This window comes from Trichomycterus rosablanca, chromosome 5 (assembly GCF_030014385.1).
Source record: "Trichomycterus rosablanca isolate fTriRos1 chromosome 5, fTriRos1.hap1, whole genome shotgun sequence".
In the NCBI taxonomy this organism is placed as follows: Eukaryota; Metazoa; Chordata; class Actinopteri; order Siluriformes; family Trichomycteridae; genus Trichomycterus; species Trichomycterus rosablanca.
The window spans coordinates 31,968,211-31,990,924 of NC_085992.1; the positions used below are offsets into that span (position 1 = coordinate 31,968,211).

The window sequence follows — 22,714 nt, forward strand, 5'->3', positions numbered from 1 at the left end:
TGCCATTATTACATTGTAAAAGATATTTAGGGAGGCTCCCAGAGAAAGTGTTTGCGCTAATATTTCTGATTGCAAGTCTTGCATTTGTCTGACCACATTACAAATGAGCTCTTGGGGCTTCAAGACATTTCTACCTCGCAATAACAGTAACTAAAACAGACAGAAATTAAATGAACCGATTTGTCTGAGACTTGTCGTGTAATCTTTACATTGTTTTCTGATCAGGAGAAGTCCCAGCTGTCATCCTGGATGTCCAGTTAGTGGGAGATCACTTCGGTCCAGATGCTTTTGATCAGTCCTTGCGTGAGGTATTTATTTATAATAAACCAATTAGTTAATTTTCCTCTGGACCAGTTGTTAGCAAACAACTTGGTGTACTTTGTTTTAAATGATTTACCAGAAGTCAGCTAACCAATGGTCTTTCTTTAATCTCTTTTCACTTAAATACTACTAACATTGGCTCACTAAGTTTCTGTAACTTATTAAACCACGGTTAACAGTTGCTTTGTTGAGGATCTTTGAGTCTTGTCATGCCCATGTGTTAGATATTAACTCGTGAGCCATTGAGCAGTAAAGTTCTTATTCCGAACAAAGAAACTAAATAACAGATTTATGGTGTTACATAATAGCACCACCGCTCAATGTTCACTTCTTTAAAGTTTACCTAAAGTACATGAGTACATGATATCCAAATCTCTGTGTGTACACTTTCCTGTCTTACAGAGTGCTCGTCAGTTAGCTTTTCTTTACCAAACGCTGGGACTGGACGTTCAAAGTTCTAGACAGAAACGGAGAAGACAAAGAAAAAGCCCAGCAAGTAAATCATGATATTTATGGCCACTTTAACACTTAAAAGCATTTAATTCCATTTCACCAGTTTCTTCAATTATTTCCCAGCTTCATGTTACTATAACTTGCAGAATTTAAATGGATTTTTAGCTGGTTTTAAAAGCTCACACATTTGTCAGGAAAGTCTTGTTGCAAGAGCAAATCCCACAGAATGGAATCTTTTCCATTTGCAGACAGGTTAGTTCATTCTGAGGACATATTACTGTTTAAATCTTGAAGGATGTCAAAAACAGGGATAACTGTGGTAGTTAAAACAGTAATGTATCAATTGTTGTTTACAATCTGAAATGGCGCAGCGGGATATTCCGCTAGCACACCAGCGCCGAGACTCTGAACTCCTCGGTTCGAAACTCGGCGTTGCCACCGGTCAGCTGGGCGCCATCTAGCAGGCGTAATTGGCAGTGCCTGCAGCAGACACAGTTCTGCTAGGGCAGGATGCCGGACTATGTGGGTGGGGTCTTCAAACGCTGTGCAAGGACCCTGATTGGCAGATAAAGAGGCGTCTGTGCAGAGTGCATAGGTGAAAAGGGGTTCTGCAAAGGGCTGCGTGCAAGCCGTGAGCTGCAATATACCCACCTCGACTGCAATCAGGGATCCCTCAGCAGCGGAAGACAAATTGACTATGCTAAATTAGGAGAAAATGCATAAATAAAATACAAAATAAAAAAACGATCTGAACCTGACTCCCTTTCGATCGACCGGAGGCAAAGGAAGGCCTTCGCCCCACCCTTCCGGACGGCGTTCGTCCATCCCTTAGGACCGACTGACCCATGTTCAATTGCTGTTCTCCACTTCGGCCTTCAAAGCTCTCGTTTGAATATTTGCTACTACCACCAAGATCTGCATCTGCGGCGGCTCCACCCGGGCCTTTTTTTTAAAAGACGAACTTAGAACAAGAATTGTATTAGGGGTGCTCAGGTGGCACTGCAGTCTACTGCACTAGCACACCACTACGGAGTCTGTCGAATTTGAATCTCAGCTGAACCACCAACCTGGCAATTGACTGTGTTTGGGGGAGGGAAGGTTGGCTGGGGGTCTCCTCCCACTTCTGCTGTAATTTGCGATCTCTGGGACTGGTCCATGCGCCTGTGTTTGGTGGAGGGTGGAAGGAGCTCTTTAACACAGTATGGCTCTGTATGGGAACCCAACACTGGCAGGTGATAAGAAGCCGCTTCAGATTGGACATTTGTCTGAGGAGGCTGTCCTTGATCAGACCGGGGCTTGTGCAAGCGGCAGTGGATTCACAATTAGGAATTGGAAATTACTACATTGGGAGATGAAAGGGTGGGGGTGTGGGGCATCCAAAAGTTGCCAGTGTTTGGTTCCCACACAGAGCCATACTGCATAGAGAGTAGAGAGCTCCCCCAAACTTACACAGGTGCATGGATCAGTCCCAGAGATTGCATATAAAGGCAGAAGTGGAAACAGAACACGTTCAACCTTCTCTCTCTCAAACACAGCCAATTTTGAGGTAAAAGTCATTTACCTTTCCAGTAAATTACTTTTAAATGGTGTGCAGTAAAAGCACTTTATTATTGACAAATGTGAAACGTTTCAAGACTTTGGATTGAGAGTATTGCTGCTATAGTTTGTAATTTTACCTAGATTATATGGAAATAAATAATTAGTTTGGTAAAAATACATTTAAACCAGATCCATGGTTCTTTTTACTCTAGGAACATCTGTGTATTGATTTAGGCAAATTCAAACATCAAAGCAGCTAAACTTGCTCATTATGCTCTCTTACATCTTGCCTTTTTAGCACTTATACAAAATATCAAAAGCACTTAGGTAGCAGGCCTTTTCAGAGACATAGCACTCCGATGCATGGCCTGGATGGAAGCGTGTACTGGTGGAGTACTGCAGCAACAGTCCCTGCCCCTTTGAGGTTGTGATTTTGGATTTGGAGAAGCTGCTGGGAGTTCCAGGGACTGTACTGATGCGAACAGTTAGATCATCTGGCAGCTCTGAAATTGTTGACAGATTAGTTTCCGTATCTTCACCAAAGTTAAGCACTACCAGGAACGCTCGGTTCAGTCCATCCAGCTCACGCAAAAAGACGAACACGTTAGCATCCTCCCAGACGTAGCAGAGCCAGCCTCGAGTCAGGCAGACCTCCTTTTCTCTGAGCTGAGCCAGAGCGCGGTACTTTTCCAGCACCGAGGTAGAGTTGCCTGTTTGAATCTGCAAAATCGCATACAGACACAATGGTGACATTAATATATATTTTTTTAAATATTACACTAAATTACACCTCACAACTGGAATTGGAATTCTCTAAAAATGTATTCATATAGGTTCAACTGGCCTTGTCCAATATAGATTTTTTTTTATTCTCTAAATTTTTTCACAATATTATGTACAGTGGATGGTGAAAAACCAAAATTATTTGCATAGGAAGTAGCCCTATTGAATTGATTTATTTTTAACTGAATCTCTCATAAAGCTTGGTACAACGTGGCGATCCTTAACCCATTTTTGCTTGCAAAGACTGAGCCTTTAGTGGGTCACTCTTTTAATAACCAAACATGATTCCCTCATCGGTTACCAATTTACCTGATTATTGTGGAATGGTTTGAAACTCTGTAACTTGAATGTTCTATAAATGTTTAACTCCTGTTTTTCCTCTTTTCCCAACTTTCTTTAAATGTGACGCAGGCATCAAATTTGATCTGTTTATATTTACAAAATACAATCAAGTTTGTATTTGTATGCTTTTGTATTTCATTAAATCATCATATTTAGAATACATCAGTATTTGTTAATGTTGTTTTTGGTTTATTGTGGCTTTTCTTATGATGAGATATGCTTGCTTAAATTATATATGCAGCAACTTAAGAGTGAGCCTTATAGCCTCTGCATCATTGGCACCTTTACACAAATGCAAGTCACCCATGCCATGTAAAACACTGTAACTTAAATATTCCATACACTTATCTTGCCTCTGTTCCATTGGAATTTTTTCTTTCTACTTTTGTCAATTAAATAATGATTCAAGAGAATTTACCAATCACAGATTCTTCTTTTTACTGCATTTTTACAAAACATCCCAACTTTTATGGAAATGGGGTTTGTAATAAGACCATAGATTTATCTTTTTAGAGATGCAACTACTTATTTAGTTATTATCACTGTATATACCTTTAATCTTTGAAAGTTGAAACTAAAACAGTACATTTTTAAAATGACATGATAAGAGCAATTTAGATACATTACAAAGTTTTATTAGAGTTTAGTATTTGTAGTTATGGATTTGCTGTATGTATGCACCTGACTTCCATTAGAGGTGATTTCTATATAAAATATTTTCTACTGTTTTCTCAGTTGAGGAAAACTTTAAATTGTAGTGTGTGATAAATGCTATGGTAAATTTTTTTGGCATAAAGATGCTACATACACACATAACTGCATAAAAACATAATTAAACTAAATCTAAAATCAGGCAATACATACCTGTACATTAACAGTTTCGAAGTTTGGTCCTACATCCAACCAGGTACCATTTTTACTATCACTAAAGCCGGCATTGAGTCCGTTACTCCACTGCATAGGTGTCCTCTGTGGATCCCGACTGTTGTTCTGTTTAAGAAACATTAATAGTTTTAAAATGGTAAAAAAACAATGAAGTGAAATCCGAAATAAGGAAACTTCTTACTTACAGGGTCAAACTTCCCAAAAGGATCCTGGATGACCGAAACATTGACATTCTCCATGCCAATCTCCTCCCCATAGTACGTAGTTGGAGTTCCAGGCAGTGTCAGTAAAAGCATGTTGATTGCTCGGATGTATTCCTGACCGGTTCTGGAGCTCATTCGTGGTTTGTCATGATTTCCTACCTGCACATTAAATATAAGCATAATAATGTGTCAGATATTATTCCATTTACAAACCTCACTTCCAGAAATGTTGGGACATTTTGTAAAATGCAATGAAAATAAGAATGTGATTTGTTCATTCTCTCCAGCCTCTATTTAAGATTTCTAATGTTTTCCTTGACCAACTTAATTCTACTTTATAAATATAAACAAATTTGATCTCTGCATCACACTCGAAAAAAGTTGGGACAGTGTTTACCACTGTGTTACATCACCTTTGCTATTTAACACTTGTTTTAATGGTTTGGGAACTGAGGATTCTAAATGTTACACTTTTGCAAGTATAATTCTTGTCCATTCTGGCTTAAAACAAGAGTTGTCCGATTCTAATCTTCATGATACATCATACATTTTCAATTGGATACATATCTGGACTGCAGTCAGGTCAGTTTAGCACATGCACTCTGTGTTTACAAAGCCATGATATTGTAGCACATGCAAAATGGGTTTTAGCATTGTCTTGATTAATAAACATGGACTTCCCAGGTTATTTCCTAAGACATCACCTTAATGGCAGCATTTGTCTCTTTAAAATCCTCATATAGGCTTTGTCTCAATGATATCTTCACTTAAATGCAAATGACCAATGTCTTTGATGCACCAATGCACCCTCATACCATGACATGTTGGATTTTACACCTTTTGCTGATAACTGGGTGTTTTTTAATTTTGGGTGTGGTAAAATCGGATCAAATGTGGACTCATCTGACCACAGCATGTTTCCACTGTCTGTTGGTTCATCTAAGATGAGCTTGGGCCCAGAAAACTTGGCGACATTTTGGGAAAGAATTGATGTATGGCTTCTTAATTGCAAAATAAAGTCTCAGGTTGCATTTCTTGATGCAGTGGCAGACTGTGTTAAGTCACAACAGTTTTCCAAAGAAGTCCGGAGCCCAAGTTGATAGATTTATACCAGTAATTTGAAGGTTTCTCATGCAGTGCCATCTGAGAGCTCGAAGATCACCAATGGTTTCTAGCTTTGCCCTGCATGGACTGAGTTTTCTCCAGATTTTTAAAATCTTTTTACAGAAGTATGTATGGTGGATGGTAAAATACCTAAATTATTCATTTCGAACAGATTGACAGTTCTCTCACAGAATTTGGCATAAAGTGGTCAGTCACGACCCAGTTTTGCTTCCAAAGACTGAGCATCCTCTTTTTCTTTCTTGTTCTGTCAGTTAAACGTTTAAGAACATTAACACATCACAGATTCTTCTTTATTATAAAATTTTCCAACTCCACCAAAAATGGGGTTTGTAATTATTCCAATTGCTTCTGCAGTAACATCTATTAACGTACCACCCAGTTTGGCCATTTCCCTTTAGGCATATTGGACATCCACAGTTCAACCAGTTGCTTGGCTCTTATTCCAGACAGGCCGTCAGGAAGGTCCAGCAGATAGAAGTTAAATGAGAAGTCGGCTTCATTGACAAAACTGGTTCCGTAATACATCATGGTCTTTTCAATCTCTTCATAATCATAAGACTCTGTCACCATGAACCTGTTTAGTTAAAACAAATTTATTAAAACAAATTCCTAAATAAAGGTTCACACTGGAAATGTATTGTTCATGGAGAAGTAAGAATACCGATATCGTCCTGGTTCTCGACTGTATTCATCCATGACCACTCTCCAGCTTCGGAGGATGTCATGCAGGCCCAGCTGTGTGTATGTATAGTCGTGATGCAGCTCAAATTCTGTATCCACAGTGTCCTGCAATGTAAATGTGAAGATAACATGGATAGTGACAATAGTCCTGCAAATACACCTGTTACTGCACTAAACATGTAGACTGGCTGTAAATACCACTTACTTAATGCCTTTGAAATAAAAATTGTGAGATCCTGAAACTACCTCATGATACAGTTAAACCTGGTAAATGTGACATTTACCCCCAAGGTCTTAGGCCTCAAAGATGCTAGTTAAGTCCAATCTGAATTAAGTTCTGAATGGATTGAACATTGTAACAGTGGGACTCATTTAGTGGGAACAGTGGGAACATTTAGTAAAATATCAAAGTCTGAAAGTCACATGATTAAATCAAGTAATAGTAACAGTAAAATCGTGACAAAGTAGGTGACATAGTACAAATATAACTAAGCAATCACTGTCTGTGTAAGTACACTATATATAGCCAAATGTATGTGGACATCTGAACATGAGCTTTTTGACATCCTGTTCCAAACAAATAAAAACATTAATGTGATAAAAATGTGATCATCACTGACATTTAAACTCTGAAGATGTCAGATGCCTCTTGAGTGTATATGAGCAGAATAACCTCAGCCATGTTAGCATTGAACATAGAGCTTTTTTTATGCATTTTTGTCTCCTTTTCTCCCGATTTTAGCGCTTCCAATTTTTACCCGATTGCGTTATGCTTCCTCTCTACTGGTGCTGACCCCTGCCCCGATTGAGGAGAGTGAGACACGTGTGCAGCAGCCGACTGCATTTTTTCACCTGCATGAGGCGGATTCGTACGCCGATCAGCTTTGTGCACGGAGAGCCACACCCTGATCAGCATTATTCCTCGACTCTGTGCAGACGGCATCAACCAGCCAGTAGAGGTCGTAATTTGCTCAGTTATGAGGAGTCCCTATCCAGCTTTGTCCTACCCTATGAACAACAGCCAATCGTTGTTCATACAGCCGCCCAGCCCAGCCGGATGGCAGAGCTGAGATTCGGTATGATGTATTTGAAATCCCAGCTCTGTTGTGCTAGCGTATTTTACCGCTGCACCACCTGAGCGGCTAAACATAGAGCTTTCTAACAGGCAGTCTTAAAGTCAGTAATCACGGTCACTTCAGATGAATGGCAATAAGTGATTTATCTTCCAGTATTTTGTGCCTCAAGAAGAAACTAAATGATTGCTCATGTTACTCTTTTTAGGCATTATGCCTATTGTGCGTATTATATATTGTTATATTTTTAAAACCATAAAGCAACACATGAATTATCTCCAGCATACAAGTGTGTTTTACATCTGTACTTCTGCATGTGTACACACACATTTTACAGTTAGAGACCTATCATGAATATTACTCCACATTTGTACATTTCTCAAGATCAGTGCAAATAGAAAAGTCTCCCAATGAGAGTCACGGTGATAAAGATATGTTTTCTTTAGATATTTGCTCATCTGTACTGCTCAGGTTTCCCACTCCCCTGTAAATATGTAGTATTAGGATAATTGGAATGACTGGCCGGTAAAATCCAGTGAAGAATGCAGCAGTAATCTTCTAACCACACTGAGAACAAAGCCTCATACAATAGTATTCCTCTTTAAAAACATTTTAATAATGTGGTGGTTTAAGATATTACTTTAAATAACTGGTTTACAGGACATAGTCACTCACAGGAGGTTGGTCTGGATCAACCTGGGGTTCGTTCCTCAAATGCGCAGCTTCGAGAATGTGCTTGACAGCATCCATGCGAAATCCATCCACCCCCTTTTTCAACCAGAAATGGATTATATCCTGTTTAAGAGATTAGGATTAAGTTTAAATATTAAAAGGAATGATACAATACCAGACAGCAGGAATATCCTAGTATATTTCCCTTTATAGTTAACAAGGCCACTAATAATGCATTATTAATAGAATACACAATTATTTAAAGTATAAAGGTTTATAGGTTGTTTATATTATAAACAACACAGTGGTGCAGTGGGTAGTGCTGTCCACATATAGACTCATCACACATAGCATGTTGCTATACAATCGATGTAATATTTTAGTAATACAATAGAGGTTGAAAAAAATCAGGTTGCATATAAACTACTGTAAGTGAAAGTATCACTTACTTTGCTTTCTTCTTTAATGAATTTATACAGTCCATTTAGCAGAAGCTTTTATCCAAAGCGTCTTACAATACGGTGACAGTATACTGTCTAAGCATTTGAGGGTTAAGGGCCTTGCTCAAGGGCCCAACAACCTGGCAGTGGTGGGGCTTGAACCAGCAACCTTTTGATTACTAGTCCATTACCTTACCCAGGATACAACTGCCCATCATTATTACAAATCATAATATACATGATAATAACTACACCGATAACACATAACATTATGACCACCTTCCTAATATTGTGTTGGTCCCCCTTTTGCTGGCAAAACAGCCCTGCAACTGTGATGCACTGTGTATTCTGACACCTTTCTATCAGAACCAGCATTAACTTCTTCAGCAACTTAAGCTACAGTAGCTCGTCTGTTGGATTGGACCACATGGGCCAGCCTTCGCTCCCCACGTGGATCAATGAGCCTTGGCCGCCCATGACCCTGTCGCCGGTTTACCACTGTTCCTTACTTGGACCACTTTTCATAGATACTGACCACTGCAGATCGGGAACACCCCACAAGAGCTGCAGTTTTGGAGATGCTCTGACCCAGTCGTCTAGCCATCACAATTTGGCCCTCGCTCAAATTCTTACACTTGCCCATTTTTCCTGCTTCTAACACATCAACTTTGAGGATAAAATGTTCACTTGCTGCCGAATATATCCCACCCACTAACAGGTGCCGTGATGATGAGATAATCAGTGTTATTCACTTCACCTGTCAGTGCTCATAATGTTATGCCTAGTTGGTGTATACTACTAATAATATTTCAGCATTATTCAGTTGGCTGTAGCTTACAGGGCCGTTACTGTTACTTATCAAACAGTAGATAACAGAGTAAAAAAAAAAAAAAACTTTATGACCAAAAGTATTTGGACACCTGACAATGAGTTTGTTGGATGTCCCATTTCAAAAACAAATAGTATTAAAGTAGAGTGACCTCTATGTGATCTTATCAGCTATAACAACAGCCACTCTTCTGAGAAAGCTTCTCACAAGAACTGTGTTATGTCTGTAGGAATTTGTGCCCATTCAATCAAAAGAACATTTGTATGGCTGTGCACTGATGCTGGTCAAATCTTAATTGACGTTCCATGTCATTCCAAAGCTGTTCAGGTCAGGGGTTTTTGTGCAGGTCACTGGAGTTTCTTTAAACCAAGCTTTTCTTTAGGTCTTTATGTACCTTGCTTTGTGCACGGGAAAATTCATGCTGGAACAGGAATGGGCCTTTCCTAAACTGTTGAATGCATATAAAGTACTCAGGTATTCTGTTTTTTTCCTAGTATAAGGTATCATTTTTATTTAAGGTAATCAGGCATGCATTACACATAGTAGATTAAGTTGAAAGATTCTGGCAGGTTCTTTTAAATAAAGATTATGGGCTACATTTAAGCCTAACACAAAATGTCAAGCCTTATCACTAACACCAAACATACGCAAGGTCAAATGTTCAGTTTGTACACTTGATCCTCCTCGTGTTCTCCTTTTTTTAAAAGGTTTGGCATGTGGTGATGTCAAGATTAGTGGCGGGCATAATGCCCAGGTTACACACTGTGTGCCTTTAAGCCAGAGATAAAGAGGCTTTATCTACTGTGACTCGTTCCCACTTATAATCCACCTGAGAGGATCACAGCCTGCAGGGCATTACAAAACACACCCGCTCATTCATCCAGTGTACTACTGAGTAGCACTAACAGTTCTTTAGCTCACTTCTTCATTCTGATCAGAATACCATGATCAAAATGTACTTTTTTACATTATGAGTGGCTCATGGATGCTGTGATGTTAACATTCAGGGGTCTGAGTGTCTGATTACCGTCATCTCCTTCACCACGTCAGGGTTGCGGAAGTTGAGATCTGGCTGTTCTTTGAGGAATTGGTGATAGTAGCACTGTCCTCGAACTTCATCATACGTCCAGCTGGAGTTTCCAAACACACTCACCTGAGGAGCAAGCATCACATTCTGCACTTAGATTAAATGTTTGTTTGTTAGGATTTTAACCTCATGTTTTACACACTTTGGTTAAATTCATGACAGAAACAGTAGTTATTCGTTACACAAGATTCATCAGTTCACAAGATTTAACATCAAACACAGTCATGGACAATTTTGTATCTCCAATTCATCTCACTTGCATGTTTTTGTACTGTGGGAGGAAACCGGAGCTCCCGGAGGAAACCCATGCAGACACGGGGAGAACAAGCAAACTATACACAGAAAGAACCCGGACTGCCCCACCTGGGGATTGAACCCAGGACCTTTTTGCCGTGAGGCGACAGTGCTACCCACTGAGCCACCGTGCCACCCCACTTAGATTAAATAAAATGCACAATATAGTTGGTAAATGCCACAAATGAACAGAAAATTGCATAAGCACCTCATGGTCCTCAATGACCTGGTTTTGTAAAATTAAAAACTATTTTGCTAGCTTAACAAAGCTAGAAGGGCTGCCATTCAGAAAAAATATATAAATCAATGAGTGTCAATTCATAAAAGCATATAACTTGGTGTTAAGATCACACAATTAGCATCCCTAACGACAGCAAAAAACAACCTTAATCATATTTCCTGTCTGAATGGTTTCATGTTTGGAGAAGACAAAGAATTCCTCTTACACACAATGTCTGATGCCAACTGTTCAGTGTGGTAAATGCACCATGACAGTATGAGCAGCTCCGCTCATGGAACTGTTATGATTTTATCACTGCATTACATGGTATAAATAACCATACTTATGGTGCAAACGCTAAATCCTGATAATACTTATGGTGCAAACGCTAAATCCTGATGATGTTCCCATATTTCAGAATGTTTAAATTGTTTAAGTATTTAAACAAAATGTTCTCCAGCCTTTTCATCCATCAAAGAACAGAAATTACTTCTTCTTGGAGAAACACCCCAACAGAAACCATTCGAGACTTGACAGAACTAGCACTCACAGAATGATTAGATTAAAACCTGTACTGGAGTTAAAGGTTCTACTTTCAACCTTTCGTATATTAATACAAGGGATCTTCAAAAAGTTTCTGCACTTTTATATTTTGGTTGGAAACAGTGAGGGTGGGAGGAGCAGTAATTGGTCGTGTCTGAGAGGCTGAGAGAGCTTATAGTCCGGATTTAGCACCATCGGATTTACACCTTTTTGGACCGCTCAAAGAAGCTTTAAGGGGAAGAAGATTTTCATGTGCTGATGATGCATCAGTGGCTATGCATTCAACCAAAAACATTTTTTGCTGATTGCATTAAAATGGTAAGATGCTGGGGAAATGCACTGGAAGGTGACTATTAGGAATAAAAAAACAAAAAAAACATCACTTTTCTACACAGAGTTTTAAAAGTGCGGAAACTTTTTGTATATTTTTGTATATTGTTATGCTTTCCATATTTCCTATCTTTTACCTGAAAGTGATGAACACTTCTAATATAATCAAAAGATGTCAGACAGCTGATGAATGGGGTGCCACACAACAAAGTGTGTCATAGGGACCTGGGTTCAGTTTTCTTTTCTGTCTTCAATGACACTGGAAAGAGGTAAGTGTTCCAGTTTTCTTTCACCCCTCACCTTTCACATGCAGAAGGTGGACTGGCTCCTCTAACTCTGTGAGTGCATTTTTTATTTATAAATACCACGATAAATCTGTTGGTAAAACTGAACTAATGTATAAAAAAGAAAGGAAGAACTGGTGTCTGTGGATTATCGTACCCAGTTGTTAGGTGGTGTGCCCTCGGTGCAGTTTACCCAGATGTAGAAGTCAGAATAGTAATCGGTGCGATTACGACTTAGCTGGAACCAGACGTGCTTGTCACTGGTGTGGTTGGGAATGTAATCCATGATCAACTTCAGACCTGTGACAGGCACACAAAATAACTTAAAGAAAAGAAATAGCAGTCCAGTACACAAGAAATTGTAAAATTCTTTCTAGTGTATCAAAGGTTTCATTGGCGCTCAGGTGACACAGTGGTAAAACACGCTAGCACACCAGAGCTGACAGTTTGAATCTCAGCTCCAATTGGCTTGTTCGCAGGGAGGGTGCCAGAGGGGATTCCTCATAACTGATGCAATTATGACCTCTGCTGGCTGATTGATGGTGCCTGCACCGAGACGGGGGATAATGGGATCAGGGTGTGTCTCTTCGTACACAAAGCTGATCCACATATGAACTCTTCTCGTGCAGGTGAAAAGATGCAGTCAGAGGGGGCGTGTGTTAGTCACGGCTCTCCTTAGTCAGAGTAGACGTCAACATCAGTAGAGAGGAAGCGTAATGCAGTTGTGTAATTGGATATGACTAAATTGGGGAAAAAAAAGGTTTCGTTAATTATAAATACACCTACCCATGCTATGCATGCTGGCCAGCAGGTCATCAAAGTCCTCCATAGTTCCAAACAGAGGATCAACAGCCCTGAAGTCTTCCACATCATAGCCGAAGTCCTTCATGGGAGACTTATAGAAGGGGCTGATCCAGATTGCTTTGATGTTTAGGAACTGGAAATGGTTCAGCTTTTCTTTGATACCTAAACAAAAGCAACAGTTTCAATATTCCTATTAGACTGGATCTTTCTTAAACGTCCACTTTTCATCATCATTCAACAGTGAGCAAACTCCATGTCATGTACATAAATGAGGCATTGGCTTGATTTTATGATTTTATTGGTTGGAGCATTTCTTTATTGCAGACTTGATGTCATCCACTTTATGGTATGTCATTTTGCCTGCTATATAACAATAATGGTGGGCAACAAGCTTCTAGGAAGTGCAAAACAACTGATAAAAGGTGGAGAATTTAAAAGGCTTTTGATGTATCATTACGATTACAGGCACCAGATGCTTAACCTGCCGTACCCACAGTAACAGTTTACACTGGTCAAAACTGATGCATTAAACTAGATGCATCAACATCCGGTCAGCAGTCGTGGGCTATGGGCGTTAGTGCATGACATGCTGAAAAATATAAAATGACTATTAAAGCTTTTAACGATTTTATTGTTGTTTATGGTTAGAGCAAAGGTTGTACCTAAACATCTGTGGTCACATGTTTGAAACACAGGTTTACATATAAACTGCTCTTCAATGTCAATTGTAAGTGAAATTGTGGACATTTATTTAAATGATTATTCATAGTAATTGCTCATTCGACTCTGATATGGTGGATTAGGGTTAGTTTTTTCAAGCAGTATTTTTTTATTGTACACAACATGGACCTTAAGGATCAGTGTCGGAAACAAAATGACAGTTGTGTCACAACACTTAGGGTAAGTACTACTTTTGTTTTGGCCAATAGATATATTTACTTACAATTTTACCTATAACCTAAAAGTGGCACAATGGCTCGGTGGGTAGCATCACAGCAAGAAGGTCCTGGGTTTGATTCCCTGTGTCTGTGTGGGTTTCCTCCGGGAGCTCCGGTTTCCTCCCACAGTCCAAAAACATGCAGTGAGGTGAATTGGAGATACAAAATTGTCTGTGACTATGTTTGACACTGATCTTGAACTGATTAATCTTGTGTAACCAGTAACTACCTGTCCTGTCATGAATGACCCTATAGACCTATGTTATAGGTTACTTTAGTGGAGATTCAACTTAAAACTTATTAAAACTCTGCTCTGAATAAATGAAATAAAAATAAAGCATTCAATATACTCTATATAATACAACTATGTACTAAGGAGGCAAGGCTCTCTACTGAGGTGAAGGGAGCAGGATCGTTCAAGTAGCATGTATATCAAGTAGTAGATGCTTTACAGGAGCATCCTCCTTGGTGCCATCTCTTGGAAGATTTTTATGACCTCACTGTGGTTTATTTGTATGTCTTGCTCAATGGCAAGCAGGATTAGGTCAGAGAGTCTGATTCTAAATGAAACAAAACTAGTGAACAGTCTTTAAATTCTCTGTCTGTCTGCTGCAGTTTGTCCCCCTCCCCCTTCATTAAACATGACAAACGTCAGTAAACAGCTGGACAAGGCTTTGAAATCACGTATTTCATGACTCATGAGTACAAAACGTGTAGGCTATGCATTATGCATGGATGCTCTTTGTGTGAAACACTGTCATTACCTGTCTGTCTGATGCTGTGGGTCAGAGGAGAAGTGTGTAGCAGCGGTTTGGCCTGGCGCCCAGCACTGCATGAGTGCTAACCGGAGGAGGAGGAGGGAGGGGCAAGGCGGGAGCTTGTGCGGGCCGCGGATCAGATCGGGGCAGAATTCTCACAAGAACTCAGATAAATGCCCGTCAAATATCAAAACACTTTTAGAGGGAATTGATGACAGAGAGTAATTTTTTATTATAAATATTGATAAATGTAGAAAAAAAATTGGGCTCCAGCAGAAAGGGCACTTTTCTCAGGGCAAAAGGGCAGGTGCTTGAGCACCACTAGGGGTCTATCTGTGCACGTGCCTGGTCCCACCTACCATACAGATGAATGCAATTACTGACTGTGACCCATCCATTGGTCTGTAGATTTTGTTCCCCGGTACCTCATAGGACCACCACTGACCAGATGTTATTTAGGTGGTGGACCATTATCAGAATTGCAATGATACTACAACCCCAAATCAGAAAAAGTTGGGACAGCATGGAAAATGCAAATAATAAAAAAACACAGAGTTTCTTACATTCACTTTTATTTGATTGCAGACAGGATGAACCTGAGATATTTCATGTTTTATCTGCTCAACTTCATTTCATTTATTAATAAACATCCATTCCTGCATTTCAGACCTGCAACACATTCCAACAAAGTTGGGACAGTAAAGCATTTACCACTTTGTAATGTTGCCATTCCTTTTCACCACACTTAAAAGCTGTTTTGGCACCGAGGATACCAAGTGATTTAGTGTCTCAGCTTTTATTTTTTCTTAAGATGTGAAACAGTACGGGGTTGTTTCCACTGTGTGATGGTCCATCCTAGATGCCTCTGAGCCCAGAGAAGTCGACACTGCTTCTGGACATGGTTAACATAAGGTTTCTTTTTTTGCACAGTAAAGTTTTATGTGGCATTTGTGCATGTAACTGTGTTTTACTCCAGATTTCTTGAATTGTTTAATGATATGCACTGTAGAGGGAGAAATATGCAAATCCCTTTCAATCTTTCTTTGAGGTACATTGTTTTTAAACATTTTAATAATTTTATCACACATTTGTTGACAAGCTGGAGATCCTCTGATCATCTTTGCTCATCAAAGACTCAGCCTTTCCTAGATGCTGCTTTTATACTAAACCATGATTATAATCACCTGTTGACATCACCTGTTTGGAATCACATTATTTAGTTTTTGCACCTCATTAGTAGCCCTACATTGCCCCTGTCCCAACTTTTTTTGGAATGTGTTGCAGGCCTGAAATGTCAAAGTAAATGTAAGGAACACTGCATTTTTATTTTATTTGCATTTTCCATAGTCCCAACTTTTTTTCTGATTTGGGGTTGTAACATGATATTTAACTCTGTAGTATGTGTAGTATAAGTAGCAGGTGCAGCAGCATTGTTGGGATTTTTAAACACCTCAGTGTGATTGCATGGAGGAGAGTATTGCTCCAGCTCAGAATATAATGCAAATAGTGTCTTGTTTTAAGAATTATGTGTTTAATGATGAAAGACTAGAGGAAGACAGAATAAACTGATACTTGGAATTACCTTCGGTGTCTCCAACAGCCTCTCCGTCTGTTTATTATACATCACTATATATTAATATTACGTTTATATATTAAGAAGAGATCATATATCGATTACCTTTGAGGTCTCCAATACCGTCTCCGTCCGAGTCTTTGAATGATCTCGGGTAGATCTGGTAGATGGGGCTGGTTTGCCACCAGCTGAGGCAGCGGGGAGACAGTGCTATGACAGTGATGGTTAGGGCCGTCAGTGCCAGTGTACATGCCACTATCATCCAGAAGAGGATTTCTCTGGGTAAACGGTACCGAGCCTTGCTGGAGTATAAGAGCAGCACTTCTTTGGGCATGCCAGCGTACGGTTTAATCTGAGTATAAGCACTTTCCTCTCCACCTGTACCATTCAGCACCGAGGTTCCCTGCTCCAGCTCGCTGCTTACGTTTACTTTCTCAGCTTTCTCTTCATCGTTTTGGAAAGTTTGGTTGTAGACACCTTCCTTCAGCTCCACAGCATTATTTCTCTCCTCACAAGTTAAACTCATCGTGCTGCAGCTTCAGTACCGACACCAGCCAGAGTCTGTACACACACAATACTGCAGCTACATACCAACCAAGTCAAGTCCATAGTTCAGTTACCTCCTCCCTCCCTCTCTCTCTCCATAATTCAGTTACCTCCTCTCTCACTCTCTCCATACCTGTTACCTCCTTTCTCTCGCTCTCTGTCCATAACGCAGTTAACTCCTCTCTCCATAGTTCACACTGTTACCTCCTCTCTCTCTTTCTCCATAATGCAGTAAACTCCTCTCTCTCCATAGTTCACACTGTTACCTCCTCTCTCTCTTTCTCCATAATGCAGTACTCCTCTCTCTCCATAGTTCACACTGTTACCTCCTCTCTCTCTTTCTCCATAATGCAGTAAACGCCTCCTCTCTCTCTTTCTCCATAATGCAGTAAACTCCTCTCTCCATAGTTCACATTGTTACCTCCTTTCTCTTTCTCTCCATAATGCAGTTAACTCCTCTCTTTCTCGCCATAGTTCACACTGTTACCTCCTTTCTCTCGCTCTCTCTCTCCATAATGCAGTTACCTCCTCTCTCTCTCTCTCTCCATAATGCAGTTACCTCCTGTCTCTCTCTTTCCATAGTTCACTGTTACCTCCTCTCTCTCATTCTCTCCATAATGCAGTTAACTCCTCTCTCTCTTTCTCTCCATAGTTCACACTGTTACCTCCTTTCTCTCTCTCTCTCCCTTCATTGTTCACACTGTAACCTCCTTCCTCTCTCACTCTCTCCCTTCATAGTTCACAGTGTTACCTCCTTAGGGGTTATGAAGTAGCTTCTAATTAAGAAATAAAAGAGAAGATACCTTTAGCAGTAACACACAAATTACTGGCTTGTTCAAAATAGTTACAGAAGAAGAAATGGGAGCTAAAGCTTGGGTAGAAGCTGTTGAGCAGAAGACTGAAGCTTTAGAAATACAGGTATTCCTGGGTAATGCTGTGGTAGTATTGGGTATTGCTTAGTAGTTGTTAGTTCAGATGATTATTAATGAATTTAAGACAGTAAACACTTTATATAACACCCCTCAAATATTGAGATATGCTCAAAATGCCCCTTCCTCTGCCCCTTTTGGTGCATTCCAATTAATGGCAAAAACCCAAAAGAAACTCGCTTACTCTTTTACATCAAGCTTTTTATCAATGGATTAGAAAAAGAAATTAAAAAAGAAAACCAGTCTTTAGTTGATCTTTATTGTTCTGCTCCAATTCACTGTTCAGTTAACAATGATTTCTGCACTCAACCATGACTCCTGAAAATGCATGTGAGCAAAACAAGTATCACACCTGTACGTTGAGTTTGAAAATAATGCGCAAATTCATCATGAAGCTCATACTTATGTTCAGCTAACCTAAAAAGAACAAAAACCCACACCAATTTACAATACACTCTGATAAGGAAAAAAAGGCAGGTCAATTCAAGAGTTCTTGGTTTGCGTCGTGAAACGAACCGAGGCGAAAAAAAGGGCAGAAATAATACAGAGAGAATCAGAGCAGACAGGTAGTGTGGCTTCACTGGGCACCAACAATTCCTTTAGTCTCTAATACCCACAGGTTTCTGGGCAGCCAGGTTACACAAGCACAATAACTTGTACAAACTTCTTATGTTCTAAGTACACACTTTACTCTTCAGAGATCAGCCACACACATCCACATACTCAGTCATTCAGTATCAGATCACCTGGTTTACTGATCACCCATTACAAAAACTGCTGGATGGAAAGGTCTACGCAAGAACATCGCATTCTAAGAGCGTAAAGATGTTCTCGGTTGTTGTTTTCACAGTAATGCCATACTAAACTATTGATTATTATCACTTTCATTTAATTACTTTGACAGTGTTTTTAGTCCCGGCTGCATTGCATCTGTCTCCAACCAAACTTTTGACAAACCCTGCTTCAGTTGTAGTAACAAGCCAATTAAACATTCATTTGAAGAAAAAAAAACTTATTACTTCTATTATTACAGCTGTATTTGGGCGAAATGTGCCTAAAATACAATTACTGTTCTCAAAAGTCATTGAACCAGGTTTACTTTTACTGCTGTAGTAGTTTTAGTTTTTGTTAAGCCCTACCCAGAGGTTGCACTTAATTCTAAGTAAATATACTAGAACTGAAAACCGTAACTGCTCGTATTGTTTAACTGGTTGGAAAAAATAAAACAAAAAATCTGCAGTTATGAAAATAGTACCAAATAAGGCATCATCTAAATGCCCCAAGTGCAGTCACATAATTGCTGATTTAACAATAATAGTTAGTGTGACTGCCCCAGCAAAGGCTACTTACTATATTTACACATTTATAATAGTCGTTCTGTATCAAACACCTGGTGTGAATAACCAGAACAAAACTAAAACTATTTGACTTTGGAAGAGTATGTACTATTTCATTTCAAACATTCTACATACCACACCAACTAGAAACACTGAAAATTAGGATTAACTATTAATTATTAGAGTGCTCAGATGGCACAGAGGTAAAACACACTAGCCCACTATCGCTCATATTCGGGGCTCAATAGTAAGCGGTGCTATCAGCCAGTCGGGCGCCTTCGCAAACATGATTGCCTATGCCTGAAGGGGATTTGGGACGTTGTATGTGGTTATATGTGGAGGCTAGCCATTTGAAGGTGGACAATGCACCCTTCAGTGTGCTCTCAGTCCTAAAATAACAGTGGGTCCAAATTCTTTGTTGTGGGTGATTATGGAACCGAGGTGATTTCACACAGACTGACTCAGACGCACATACTTTTGTCACATCTATTGCTTCTCAAAACAGTTAGCCATAAATGACACTGTACTCGAGGAGAAAAAAATATATATATGAATTTATATATATATATTTGTATATACTGTATATACAGTATATGTGTATATATATATATATATATATATATATATACAGTGTATCACAAAAGTGAGTACACCCCTCACATTTCTGCAGATATTTAAGTATATCTTTTCATGGGACAACACTGACAAAATGACACTTTGACACAATGAAAAGTAGTCTGTGTGCAGCTTATATAACAGTGTAAATTTATTCTTCCCTCAAAATAACTCAATATACAGCCATTAATGTCTAAACCACCGGCAACAAAAGTGAGTACACCCCTAAGAGACTACACCCCTAAATGTCCAAATTGAGCACTGCTTGTCATTTTCCCTCCAAAATGTCATGTGATTTGTTAGTGTTACTAGGTCTCAGGTGTGCATAGGGAGCAGGTGTGTTCAATTTAGTAGTACAGCTCTCACACTCTCTCATACTGGTCACTGAAAGTTCCAACATGGCACCTCATGGCAAAGAACTCTCTGAGGATCTTAAAAGACGAATTGTTGCGCTACATGAAGATGGCCAAGGCTACAAGAAGATTGCCAACACCCTGAAACTGAGCTGCAGCACAGTGGCCAAGATCATCCAGCGTTTTAAAAGAGCAGGGTCCACTCAGAACAGACCTCGCGTTGGTCGTCCAAAGAAGCTGAGTGCACGTGCTCAGCGTCACATCCAACTGCTGTCTTTGAAAGATAGGTGCAGGAGTGCTGTCAGCATTGCTGCAGAGATTGAAAAGGTGGGGGGTCAGCCTGTCAGTGCTCAGACCATACGCCGCACACTACATCAAATTGGTCTGCATGGCTGTCACCCTAGAAGGAAGCCTCTTCTGAAGTCTCTACACAAGAAAGCCCGCAAACAGTTTGCTGAAGACATGTCAACAAAGGACATGGATTACTGGAACCATGTACTATGGTCTGATGAGACCAATATTAATTTGTTTGGTTCAGATGGTCTCAAGCATGTGTGGCGGCAATCAGGTGAGGAGTACAAAGATAAGTGTGTCATGCCTACAGTCAAGCATGGTGGTGGGAATGCCATGGTCTGGGGATGCATGAGTGCAGCAGGTGTTGGGGAGTTACATTTCATTGAGGGACACATGAACTCCAATATGTACTGTGAAATACTGAGCAGAGCATGATCCCCTCCCTCCAGAAACTGGGTCGCAGGGCAGTGTTCCAGCATGATAATGACTCCAAACACACCTCTAAGACGACCACTGCTTTATTGAAGAGGCTGAGGGTAAAGGTGATGGACTGGCCAAGCATGTCTCCAGACCTAAACCCAATAGAACATCTTTGGGGCATCCTCAAGCGGAAGGTGGAGGAGCGCAAAGTCTCGAATATCCGCCAGCTCCGTGATGTCGTCATGGAGGAGTGAAAAAGCATTCCAGTGGCAACCTGTGAAGCTCTGGTAAACTCCATGCCCAGGAGAGTTAAGGCAGTTCTGGGAAATAATGGTGGCCACACAAAATATTGACACTTCAGGAACTTTCACTAAGGGGTGTACTCACTTTTGTTGCCGGTGGTTTAGACATTAATGGCTGTATATTGAGTTATTTTGAGGGAAGAATAAATTTACACTGTTATATAAGCTGCACACAGACTACTTTTCATTGTGTCAAAGTGTCATTTTGTTAGTGTTGTCAAATGAAAAGATATACTTAAATATCTGCAGAAATGTGAGGGGTGTACTCACTTTTGTGATACACTGTATATGCATATATATATACACACGCATACATATATATATATATATATATATATACATATATATATATATATATACAGTGTATCACAAAAGTGAGTACACCCCTCACATTTCTGCAGATATTTAAGTATATCTTTTCATGGGACAACACTGACAAAATGACACTTTGACACAATGAAAAGTAGTCTGTGTGCAGCTTATATAACAGTGTAAATTTATTCTTCCCTCAAAATAACTCAATATACAGCCATTAATGTCTAAACCACCGGCAACAAAAGTGAGTACACCCCTAAGAGACTACACCCCTAAATGTCCAAATTGAGCACTGCTTGTCATTTTCCCTCCAAAATGTCATGTGATTTGTTAGTGTTACTAGGTCTCAGGTGTGCATAGGGAGCAGGTGTGTTCAATTTAGTAGTACAGCTCTCACACTCTCTCATACTGGTCACTGAAAGTTCCAACATGGCACCTCATGGCAAAGAACTCTCTGAGGATCTTAAAAGACGAATTGTTGCGCTACATGAAGATGGCCAAGGCTACAAGAAGATTGCCAACACCCTGAAACTGAGCTGCAGCACAGTGGCCAAGATCATCCAGCGTTTTAAAAGAGCAGGGTCTACTCAGAACAGACCTCGCGTTGGTCGTCCAAAGAAGCTGAGTGCACGTGCTCAGCGTCACATCCAACTGCTGTCTTTGAAAGATAGGCACAGGAGTGCTGTCAGCGTTGCTGCAGAGATTGAAAAGGTGGGGGGTCAGCCTGTCAGTGCTCAGACCATACGCCGCACACTACATCAAATTGGTCTGCATGGCTGTCACACCAGAAGGAAGCCTCTTCTGAAGTCTCTACACAAAAAAGCCCGCAAACAGTTTGCTGAAGACATGTCAACAAAGGACATGGATTACTGGAACCATGTCCTATGGTCTGATGAGACCAAGATTAATTTATTTGGTTCAGATGGTCTCAAGCATGTGTGGCGGCAATCAGGTGAGGAATACAAAGATAAGTGTGAGGGGTGTACTCACTTTTGTGATACACTGTATATATATATATATATATATATATATATATATATATATATATATATATATATATATATATATATATATATAGTCTATATTCTCTGAAACAGCATGATTAAAAGCTTATAACAACCAAACGAGTGATTAACTGCAGAATGAAACAATACTGAAGCAGTCTTTCTGCATTTATGTCTATCAGAGCACATGTGGGGGCGGTGGGGTGTAAAAGGTGCAAGCTCCAAACAGGTTATGTAGTATCCTGGCAAGTCCTCCAGACTTGTTCCGCATGCGACGGTCAGTTTAGGAAATCCTGATTAAAGCCAGTAATGGTCCATACCCTCTAAATGCAAGGGTAGCAGTGGTCTCATGTAGCCTGGCTGCTCTATTGTGCTCTGGGCTGAAGAGCCATGGGACGGCCACGAGCCCAAGTTCCCCCATC

The 22,714-nt window shown here is 40.0% G+C and overlaps 2 protein-coding genes across 3 annotated transcripts in view; one reads left to right on the plus strand and one right to left on the minus strand.

Moving 5' to 3' along the window:
* Positions 1 to 22,714, plus strand: part of prepl (prolyl endopeptidase like) — a 39,278-nt gene that overhangs the window by 11,658 nt on the left and 4,906 nt on the right. Inside the window, exons 13-15 of one of the 2 annotated variants that reach the window (XM_062995978.1) lie at positions 226 to 308; positions 724 to 817; positions 7,075 to 7,670. In XM_062995978.1, coding sequence (XP_062852048.1) covers positions 226 to 308; positions 724 to 817; positions 7,075 to 7,241 — 344 coding nt within the window. In that variant the 3' untranslated portion in view covers positions 7,242 to 7,670. Of the gene's footprint in view, positions 1 to 225; positions 309 to 723; positions 818 to 7,074; positions 7,671 to 22,714 lie in introns of those variants that run through there. The other variant, XM_062995979.1, reaches the window with a different exon arrangement.
* On the minus strand, positions 809 to 16,864 carry slc3a1 (solute carrier family 3 member 1). The gene is made up of 10 exons (XM_062995981.1): positions 16,283 to 16,864; positions 12,891 to 13,070; positions 12,262 to 12,404; positions 10,374 to 10,499; positions 8,081 to 8,200; positions 6,313 to 6,437; positions 6,024 to 6,225; positions 4,509 to 4,685; positions 4,303 to 4,428; positions 809 to 3,033 (listed from the first exon to the last, which is right to left on the minus strand). Exons 1-10 carry the CDS (start codon positions 16,701 to 16,703, stop codon positions 2,608 to 2,610), a joined length of 2,046 nt encoding a protein of 681 aa, XP_062852051.1. The 5' UTR covers positions 16,704 to 16,864; the 3' UTR covers positions 809 to 2,607.